This window comes from Chiloscyllium plagiosum, chromosome 23 (genome assembly GCF_004010195.1).
Source record: "Chiloscyllium plagiosum isolate BGI_BamShark_2017 chromosome 23, ASM401019v2, whole genome shotgun sequence".
Lineage (NCBI taxonomy): Eukaryota > Metazoa > Chordata > Chondrichthyes > Orectolobiformes > Hemiscylliidae > Chiloscyllium > Chiloscyllium plagiosum.
The window spans coordinates 55878171-55889656 of NC_057732.1; the positions used below are offsets into that span (position 1 = coordinate 55878171).

Sequence of the window (11486 nt, forward strand, 5' to 3'; positions counted from 1 at the left end):
TTCCAGCCTCATGAGTTTAAATGGTGTTGCTATTACACGATTTTCTTATAGCACGGGATTGCACGGGTGAATCAGCAAGGTCTTTTCCCCAGGGTGGGGGAGTCCAAAACTGGAGGAGATAGGTTTAAGATGAGAGGGGAAAGAGATTTCAACAAAAGGTATTTTCCCATTTGGGATAGACAAAATTCATGGGGAGGGGGACTATTTAAAAATAAGAGGTCTTTCATTTCAGATAGAGATGTAAAAACATTTTTTTTAATAGTCATAAATCTTTGGATTTCCCTTCCCCAGAGAGTAGTTGTGGGAGGAGGGCAGGGTTATTGAGTATTTTTTAGACAGAGTTGATTCTTAATTAACAAGGATGCCAAAGACAACTGGGGGTGTACAAGAAAATGGAGTTGAGTTGCAATCAGATCAGCTAGAGTCATAGAGATGTACAGCTTGGAAACAGACCCTTCGGTACAATCCGTCCGTCCATGCCAACCAGATATCCTAAATTAATCTAATCCCAATTGCCAGCATTAGGCCCATATCCCTCTAACCCTTCCCATCCAGATATAACCCATACAAATGCCTTTTAAATGTTGTAATTTTACCAGCTTCCACCACTTCCTCTGGGAGCTCATTCCATACATGCACCACCCTCTGCATGAAAAAGTTGCCCCTCAGTTCCCTTTTAAATCTTTCCCCTCTCATCTTAAACCTATCCCTCTAGTTTTGGACTCCCCCATCATGTGGAAAAGACCATGACTATTTATCCTATCCATGCCCCTCATGTTTTTATAAACCTCTATAAGGTCACCCCTCAGCCATTGACACTCCAGAGAAAATAGCCCCAATCCATTCAGCCTCTCCTGTAGCTCAAATCCTCCAACATCTATGTAAATGTAAATGTTTTCTGAATCCTTTCAAGTTTCACAACATCTTTCCTGGGAGACCAGAATTGCACACAATATTCCAACAGTGGCCTAACAAATGTCCTGTACAGCTGCAACATGACCCCCCAACTCCTGTACTCAATGCACTGACCAATGAAGGCAAGCCTGCCAAACGCCTTGTTCACTAGCCTATCTCCCTGCGACTCCACTTTCAAGGAGCTATGAACCTGCACTCCAAAGTTTCTTTGTTCAGCAACACTCCCCAGAACCTTACCATTAACTATATAAGTCCTGCTCTGATTTGCTTTTCCAAAATGCAGCACCTCGCATTTATCTAAATTAAACTCCATCTGCCACTCCTCAGCCCATTGACCCATCTGATCAAGGTCCCATTGTACTCTGATGTAACCTTCTTTGCTGTCCACTACACTTCCAATTTTGGTGTCATCTGCAAATTTACTAACTGTACCTCCTATGTTCACATTCAAATCATTTATATAAATAACAAAAGGTAGTGGATCCAGCACTGATCCTTGTGACACACCATTGATCATAGGCCTCCAGTCTGAAAAACAACCCTCCACCACCACCCTCCATCTTCTACTTTCAAGCCATGATTTATTGAATGGCAGAACAAGCATGGGGGCTGAATGGCCTACTGCTGTTCCTGATTCAGTTGTTGCTGTGGGACAACAGCATCTCATAAAGTCCTACCTAATATGGTAAGAAGTGGTGAAACATCAGTAACGGTCAACGATTGAGGTAATTGAGTCAAGAAACATTGGAAATCCTGATGTTACTATTGCATATTTAAATTCAGCAAATAATGCTGACTGGGTGGATCTATTTTCAGTTTTGCTGATGCCTTCTCTTCCTTCAGACAATTTGCATGAGCATGAGAACATGGAGGAAAAGATTATCTATGGAGTGGAGAACAGCACCACCTTTCTAGAGTGTGTTCCAAAATCACAGCGAGCTCTGGCATACTGGCAGTTTCATAGACAGACTGAGGACCATAAAGAAGAGGTAAGATATTCAGCTGCTGAATCATGATTGTGAAGATTCAGATTGATCATATGATGTTAGTACAAATATTTTAACAGAGATTCATCATTCAGTGTAGGGACACATGAACAGGAGCAGGGCATTCTGCCCCTCGAGCCTGTTCCACCATTCAATGAGATCATGGCAGATCTATGGCCTAACTCCATATACCTGTCTTTGGCCCATATACCTGAGTACATTTGCTTAATAAAGATTTTTCTCTCAGATTTAAAATTAACAACTGATCCAGCATCAACTGTCATTTGTGGAAGAGAGTTACAAATACTTACCACTCTTTGTGTGTAGGAGCTTCCTGAATGGCATGACCTTCATTCTCAAACTTTATCCCCTGGATCTAGCATCCCCAAGAAATAGCTTATTGTTATTAACCTTGTCATTTCATGATAATACTTTGATCAAATCACCCCTTAATCTTCTTAAGTCTTGAGAAATTGGGCCTAATTTGTATAATCTCTCCTCATAATTCAACTCCTGAAGTCCAAGTGTTATTGCAGTAAACCTACGTTGTATTCCTTTCAAAACCAATGTATCCTTCCTAAGATGTGGAGTTGACATTCTCTGATATAAATGAAAACAACTTTCTTATTAATGCAATTGATGCTTCCACTGTCAAAATCTCCAAATGTGATTTAGATGTTGTATATAATCGAGGTGTTTACCAATGCTATAACTTATTGTTCCATTGCTTCCAAAACCATTATGTGATGTTATTTAATGCTTCAGTGTAATTCATGGAACATCCTAGAAATAACAGGAGTGGGATTTTACAGCCTTTTCCTTCCATCTATTTTTCCTGATTATCTTCTGGAAAGTGACTGAAATCGTGTTATTTCCTCCCTTTAGTATGTCACATTCCAGATTGTATTTTGGATTCCCTAGAGATTTCTCCCAATCCCAAATAATCCCAACCTTTGTAACTAAAGGGATGAATCAAGGATATTTATAAGGTGTGGCACAGATGGGTGACTTTTAAAAAACACACTATTTCGAACCATTAATAGATTGTAAGGGAATGCAAAGTTTTGTATTTTTGGTCAGGAGCCTTTACATGTTAAAGGAAAGTGAATTTGGTTCAGTCATTGAGGCCATCAATTTGCAGAGTTTGAAATAGTTTCTGTTCCTGATTACAGACAGGGTTTCTTCCATGTACTTACTTGCCTATTCTTTCTAATTTTGATGTTATCTTAGCTTCTCCTCTGAGACAATCTGCTGTTCACTTGTTTTAATTTCTTTTCAGGAGCAATTAACTGGGAAAGATTTCATCAAATAAGGGTCTGCATAATCCATAATTCTGGATGATCAATGCATGTAACAAGTGTTAAATTAATCCCAGTAGCTTTCACGTATTTCCAGTTCAATGGGAAAGTGAAAGTCAGAACTTTCCTAATTCCAATTTGGGAAACGTAGAAGAGAGATCTCATTTGACTGACTGAGTTGTTTCTGTGATAGATACACAATTAAAATAAAGATTATTGCTTAACATTTGGTTGCCTTTGATCATCTCTAATTAAAATGTTTTATGAGTTGACGGCCTGGTAGTAAAGTAGATTGATGTAGTTGGAACCTACAGGCTCCTCTTCCCCTTGCCCAGCACAGCCCCATTGCTTTCTGTACAGACTCCACTTGGCTTTTCCAAAGCTTATTTAGAAAAAAAAATCTGCATTTAGTTCAGGAATTTAGGATGTTGTAAAGAGGTACAGTGACTTTAGAAATGTAAGATGTTTGAGTTAACAGTGGGCTTGCACAGGTGGCATTAATTTGGATTAGGCAATGATTTGATACTATTGGCTGCACAGTCTGTAATCATACTATCCAGAGATCACATTCCTGCTCACCTTTCCTCAATATTTTACTTAAAATCAGGAGGATTTTAACCACACTTGCAGAATCAGAATTTCCTTGTCCCTTAAAGCTTGAATTTAATTGCTACTGGGTTGAATTTCTTTATTGTGTTATTTTTTGGTTTATTTTCCAATTTCTTGTTCACTATACTTTTAAAACAGGTGTCAGATGGTTTAAAATAAAACTGAATGGTCCAGACAGGAATTTATAGAAATACTTCCCAGGCATTAAAGAAGGACAGAAACTAAGATGGAGGATGGATTTGTTAGTTAACAATGGTATTAGCAGCATAAAGAGATGATCAATGTCTAAGAAACCCCAAGAGATAAAACAATCTCACAGTGAATGATCTCACATGGCTGTGTCCAGAATATGGCTGTATTTTATACTCAGGTTGAGGAGTGTGGATCCTAGAAAACAAAGTAAAGTATGAGACTTGAAAGCAGATCTGGGAAAAATGAATTGGAAAAATTGGTTGCGATGCAGCAGCAGACATTGAAGGGGATTTCAGAATCCACAGAATAGACCCATTACAATGACTAAGGAAAATTCCAAGGCTGAAGCTGGTATTTATGGTTAGCCAGGAATGTTAAAGATAGTCTTAAACCTAAACAAAATAAAGCATATAATTGCGAATAGATAGATGGCAGGTCAGATGATTGACTAAAACATTTAACAATTCTGAACCATTAGAGTATGATAGAAAACTAGACAGAATTTTTTTTTTAAATTGTGAGAGTTCCTATAAATTTTTTAATAACTAAGTTATAATAGTGTCTACTGGTTCTATAATCTGGTCAGAGTTAGAAAGTTAGTCTATGCAATGAATCTTGGAAAATAAGGAGATGGCAGATATTTGCATCAGTCTTCATTACAGAGAATACAAGGAACATCCCAGAAACAGTCAAGAAATATAAAAGAGGGAGGATCTCAGAAAAATTACAATTAACTGCGAAGTTGTTCTAAGTACTGAGTCAGTTAGGATTACGTTCACTGGGGTTTGAAAAAAAAAAGGACAATGTGGGAAAAGCAGGAACAGGTTCTTGATTCTGATGCTCAGCATGATCATATTGAGTAGGAGAGCAGGGTTAGAGGGCTGAATGGCCTACTCCTGCTCCTGTTTCCTATGTTTCTGTGAGTAAATTATTGGAGCAATCAACTGCCAAATGTCTGGATTTTGATAGATTTCATTCTAGGATTTAAAAGAAGTAGTTCATAAGATATTTGATGCTTTGGTTTTTATTTTCTAAAACCTCCTTGATTTGGGGACAGCCCATTAGATTGGGATGTAGCAAGTGTAACATCTTTATGCAAAACATGAGTGCGACAGAAAGTGGGATATTACAGCTGAGATAGTTTAACATTGCCATGGGAAATTGTTAGAAGCTGCTATTAAAGATGTCACAGTGGGGCACTTGGATTAGTTCAAGGTAATCAGGCAGAGTCAACATTGTTTCCGTGAAAGAGAACTCATGTTTGACCAATTCATTGGAAATCTTTGAGGAAGTAACATGACTACAAATAAATACAACCAATGGTTGTACTGTACTTGAGTTTTCAGAAGGCATTCAAGAAGGTGCCACAGCTCAGGTTACCGCAGAAACTAAAAGCTCATGGTGTGTGGGGGATAACACATTGGCACATAGAGACAATTGACTGGCTAACAGGAGACAGATAGTAGGTATACATTGGTCTTCTATAGGTTGGCAAGATGTAATCAGGGCTATGCTACAGGGACCAGCCAAGACTGCAGTTGTTTATGATTACAATGTGGAAACAGGCCCTTCAGCCTAACCAGTCCTCACCGACCCTCCAAAGAGTAACCCACCCAGACCCATTTCCCTCTGACTAAAGCGCCTAACACTATGGCCAATTTAGCATGGCCAATTCACCTGACCTGCACATCTTTGGACTGTGGGAGGAAACCGGAGCATCCGGAGGAAACCCATGCAATCACAGGAAGAATGTGCAAACTCCACACAGACAGTCGTCCAAGGCCAGAATCAAACCCACGAACCTGGTGCTGTGAGGCAGCAGTGCTAATCACTGAGCCACTGTGCCGCCCCATCGATATAAATGATTTGGACAAAGGGCGTAGGCTGTCACATTTGCTGATGATGTGGAGATGCCGGTGCTGGAGTGGGATGGACAAGGTCAGAGGTCACATGACACCAGGTTATAGTCCACCAGTTGATTCCAAATAAAACTGCTGGACTGTAACCTGGCATCATGTGACTTTGCACATTTGCTGATGAGACAGAAGTAGATAGGAAAGTAAGTTGTGAAGAGGATTAGGAGGCTTAAAAAGCTAGAAATAGATTGTGAGTAGTCAAAGATCTAGAAAATGGAATATAGTGTGGAAAGATGTGAAAATGTTCCTTTCAGTAGGAAACAAAAACAAACGTATTCGGTAAAGAGTGAGAGATTGCAGAGCTCTGAAATGCAGAAGAATCTGGGTGTCTTAGTGCATGATTTGCAAAAGGCTATTATGCAAAGAACTAGGGAAATTAATACAACGGTATTATTTCTCATGACGGAAGTTGAATTCAAACGTAGTGAGATTATGCTTCATTTGTAAAGGCACAGGTGAGACCACATCTGAAGTATTTTGTACAGTATTGGGCTTCCTACTTAAGGAAGGATAGTGTACTCTTGCTCTTGGTTTGTATGTTTCTATGTTGTTATTGACGGTAATAGTTCATTGATTTTATGAAGTGTTTCTGTTTATCCACCTTTTCCAGTCTGCTGACTTCTTTTTTACTGTTTTGCTTGAGCTCCTTCCCCAGGTCCATATTAATATTCAGTGTGATATTCTCCCTCTGCTACAGATCAAAGTAAATGACCGAGTCATCAAGACAGAACAAGGGTTGTTATTACGTAGCATCCAGAGAAAAGATGCTGGGATCTATATTTGCCAGACTGTGGAGCATGGCTTCATGCAGACCGTACTGAAGGTGACGCTAGAAATTATTGACACTGAGCATTTGGAGGAACTTCTGCACAAAGAGGTTGATGATAATCTGAGGCCCAAGGAGAGTCACAGCATCATTGCTCCAAACCAGAAACTTTGGTACAGGGACTTCATGCAGCTCATAAACCATCCTAACCTCAACACCATGGATGAATTTTGTGAACAGGTATGGCGGCGTGAGCGTCGCCAGAGGAAACAGAGACCAGCGCATCCACCCGTAAACACCAACAAATGGAAACACTTACAGGAAAACAAGAAAGGTAGAAATAGGAGGACCCATGAGTCGGAGAGACCACCAAGAAGTGTTTAACAATATACAACTTAATTCAAACAAAATGCAATACATACATTAACGACTTCATTGCATTATGTTGATGTTTACAAGTATATGGGCTGCTCACCAGATACACAACTGCCACCCATTGTCTTTTCATCCTCTTCATTATTTTTGTCAATGCAGCATGGTGACTGGATTGTGTTTTATAGTTGGACTGGACTTGCTGTTTCAACATTACATGCAACTGACTGAAATCCACTAATTCAATTCCCCCCCCCCCCCCAGGAACTCAATGTTTGTTGATGCCAGAATGTGTTATAAACTGCCACTTCTATCAGGTTTTATGTGCGACGATCACTGAATTGCAGATCAGATGCAGAAATCTAAGATTGATTTGTGATTCTTTTACCTGCTTGCTGTTGGTTCAGGAATGCAGATTACACTGGTGATGCTCTTGGCGTAAGTGAACTGACAGAGATGACCAGAGAGCTTGTGAAGTGCCGCATGTCTATTCAGCTGGCTGTATATAGTTCCCACTTTGAACAAAAGACAATGGACATGCAGTTCAGACAAACAAGTCTACTGATCAGAAGTGGAATCGAAGTCATGTGAGTGGCCAGGTTTTAGATTCACTAAACTGACTAAGTTGACTGGAATGTTTGCAGAGAGCACAGCCTGAGGAGTCGGGAGTGATGCCACTCTAATTCAGTCTAAGACAAGAACCCACAAGCAAACTTTTACCAAGTGTCAATGCATTGAATTATTACTTAATGATTCATGAGAATTAAGGTGCTGTTCAGTTGTGAAAGGCAAATGCCCTTTTGAATTTGAAAAGAACTTCAAAATGTTTACTCAGGCATATCAAAAGACATTTACAATGTGTCCTGGTGATGATGCATTTTATAGAAAGTAGATTTAAAGAAGGGTTTAGGAATGGAACCAACCGGTAATGTATTTTCTTCTATGAAAGAAAATATTTAGCTTCAGTGATGGTCAAATCAGTTAATGTTGGTGAGTAATGTCATTCTGGGAGAGGGAGCTTTGATTGTCACTTGCTTTGAGTCCAGTTAGTAATAAAAAAAAATCACCAGTTAAATCTTCCAGAAATAATATGGGGAACACTGTGCGCCTTCAATATTAACCCTTTGCTAAGCTTACAGAATGATGGACCAAATCAAAATTCAAGTTGATCCCAGTGATGGGTTAAAATAACAATTGCATAGCTGGTTGTGGGATGTGTGATATTCTTTTTGCTAACATAAGTCTTCTAAACTTCAGAAAGACAAATGTACTTCAAAAACAGGAGAGATTACAAAGCCCCAAGCTCCATGTATTAATAATCATTGCATTGAAAAAAATACTTTAAGCAATGGAGAGGAGATGGTGTGAAACTAGTCAACTGTACTTGTCGGTAAACAATACATATTACATTTGAGAGATATTATTTGAAATAAAAATGACAAAAGATGCTGTAACTTAACTGTTTAGGACTTTTCTTTTTGACCTGCACAGGTTACATTTTGTATCCTTTTAAAACTAGTGCATAACAGTTCAAGTATTTGACTGTTCCACATTAAGGTTGAGGGCCCAGGATTATCCATCACTTAATTCACTTACTACCTCAGTTGTATAAGAGATTTTGGTCATTTGCTGGTCATTTGCCAGTCATCTTACTAGAGGATTACATGAAAGCAAGCCTCTCTCCATCTCACCCTTTTGCTTTCCCAAGGAATAGGGAAGGATGAAAATAAAGTAAGATGTTGCTTGTGTCATTCATTTCAAGGTGGGCGTTAGTGCAGTAACATAGCAGCAGACTCTTGGAAATCAAAGGAATAGATTGCATCTCAGAGGCAGTTAAGGAAGGGTGACAATGCAAGCCTAGCTAGTGATACATACCTCCAATTAAAAAATAAAAAGAACTCCCGTTGCCTGGAAGATGTATAATTTCCTGAAAATGGAGGCTGAGGAGGGGGAAACGAGACCACAAGAAAGCATTTCAACACAATCTCAAAAACAAAAGAGGTGCCACTGAAAGCCACTGCAAAAGTAGTTCACTTTAACATTGTTCAAGAAGACAAAGTGGTTTCCAGAGCTCAAAGCTGTTTAAAATAGCTTTCATCACCATCTGAGTTATATTTGAGAATTACCCATTCAGAAGGTGGACAATCTACCTGGAGGGGCTGGATATTCATCTTTCTCCTCAAAAGAACAAGCAATACTGAGGCCTGTTAACCAGCGTCTTTCCTCCCAGCGCCAGGTTGCTAATGCTCTGCATAAGCTTCTGAAGTATTCAGATCACCACTGTATTCTTTACCTTTAATAGATATTAGTCAGAGCAAAAACTTGTCAGGTTCACTGGCAGAATTTAAATTGGTCTGGAATGTTCCAATATGTCAATGTCAGCTCAAATACTTTCCTTATCTTTAACTAGTTTGCTTCATTTTAACAATGTGTTATTGTTAAAATGGATTTATTTTGTCCTTTTGCAATAAATGATATATTACTGTGGAGAGATACCATGGGCTAGATGATATCATTCTTACAATCCCTTCCCTGATGTACCACAGCTTTGTACTTGGGTGACAATAATGAATTAACCCTGAAAGGAAGGGCAGTGAGAATTAAATGTTTCTGATGGGACTAAACATAAACCCAACAATCCTGCAACAATGCAAATCAGAGAAAGCGTGTTAACGACATGCCAACAATCAATGGGCTCATATTCTAGTGCAGCAATAGTTTCATGATAATAAATTATTGTTTAAAGGAAAGGTTTATAGACCACAAACAATGAGACAGATATCAGGCTACTTCGTGTGATTTTGATGTGCTTTGGTTGCAGGAAGAATTCATAGTTTTATGGTCTATTAAGAGGTACTGTGTAAAAAATGATGCATGTGAACGTGCTTTATATATTGGTTTCCTCTAGTAAACTATATTAGACAGTGATCTTTATATTATTTAGCAATTAGCAATGGTCTGTGTTAAATAGTTCACCATTTTGCTTATCCACTTACCTAGACTGGTGTATATATATTTTTGTTAGACAAGAGGAACAATATTATGTTTTATTGCAATGGTGATAGTTAGTTTTCACATGTATGTACCAACTATATAGTGTCTATATAACCAGCCCAGATGAAATGCAAAAGGCTATTTATTTGGCTATTCCTGAAGCAAGAAATGTAAACTTCACAATTATTCAAAGCATGTGTATCTGGTAGATAGTTGATGAGTTTTTATTTCTCTATTTGTCACTGCATTTCTAAGGGGTACCATAAAACTGGAAAGGAATATTATGAAAATGCTGCTGTAAATTATTTCTTTTGGCATGTATTCAGTTGTTGAATAAACTTTTCTTTTAAACTATGCAGTTTACTTGGTTTCTTATTTTGAAGTATTAAGGAGACACAACATAAAATAATTCTTGTCGGTGATCCTCCTGAGACCAATGTTTGGTGAGACCTGCCTCAGATATGCTGATGTCATGAAGCAGCACAGACTGGAGTTGTCCATGTTGGCCACGGGATTGTCACAGTCTAATAACCAGCTCACAGGGCTTTAGGGACCTCTCTGTGTTCAGTCAGAGGGCCAAGGGCCTGAATTAGGAACCTTGTAGAATCCTAAATGTAACAGACACCAGGAATCTTCTCAGGATGTTGGAGTTTCCAATGGATAGTTCCCTAGCATATGTAACACTCCCAGAAAACCCTTTATAGTCAGAAACTTTGGATGGTTCTAACTCAGCAAAGTTTAATAGTTATCCAGGAAACATTGGACAACTAAAAATCGAGAAATCTATTGTACCAATTTTCCACTGACAAGCCTTTCAAATGTCTGCCGACCAACCCCCAGTCCAACTCTCTCAGACCTGACTCCCATCTTGACCCATCCCCCCCACCTCAAACCCTTTGGCTTGACCCCATGTCCCTCGACTCGAAATGCACTACACATCTTCCCAGGCCTCATGTTCTTTAACTCTCCTGACTGTTGGCCCACTCTCCTGCTACTGCTGCTCCCCCTGTCTGGAGCCGCACTGACCCAGCAATTCCCTCTTCAATGGTCTTGCTGAACACAATATCCCCTATTCCTGGCTGCTAGAACTCGCGCTCTCCCCTGTCTTCGACAAGCTCTAAACACTCATTCATTTACCTGGCACCCTACCCACTCATCTGGCACTCCGGCACTCAACTCACCTGGAACTCTACTCACCTGGATCTCTACTCACATGGCACTCTACCCATCTGGCACACTAACAACCTGACATACTTACCACCTGGCACTCATCTCACTTGGTGTCTACCCACTTTGCACCCTACTCAGCTGGAACTCTACTCAGCTGGTACATGACCAACCTGGCATTCTGCCCACTTTACAAATGGGCTTAATGCACTCCTCACCAACTTGGCATCCTAACCACACATGTACCTGAGAAAATGATCCTTCCACAAGA

General features: G+C 39.5%; 1 protein-coding gene across 4 annotated transcripts in view; it reads left to right on the forward strand.

Moving 5' to 3' along the window:
* The window catches only part of sema3ab (sema domain, immunoglobulin domain (Ig), short basic domain, secreted, (semaphorin) 3Ab), a 412514-nt gene extending 402112 nt beyond the window's left edge, over positions 1-10402 (forward strand). For all 4 annotated transcript variants that reach the window (XM_043714215.1, XM_043714218.1, XM_043714217.1 and 1 more), the window contains 2 exons: positions 1759-1904; positions 6614-10402. In XM_043714215.1, coding sequence (XP_043570150.1) covers positions 1759-1904; positions 6614-7066 — 599 coding nt within the window. In that variant the 3' untranslated portion in view covers positions 7067-10402. The remainder of the gene's footprint in view (positions 1-1758; positions 1905-6613) is intronic.
* Positions 10403-11486: the final 1084 nt, after the last annotated feature.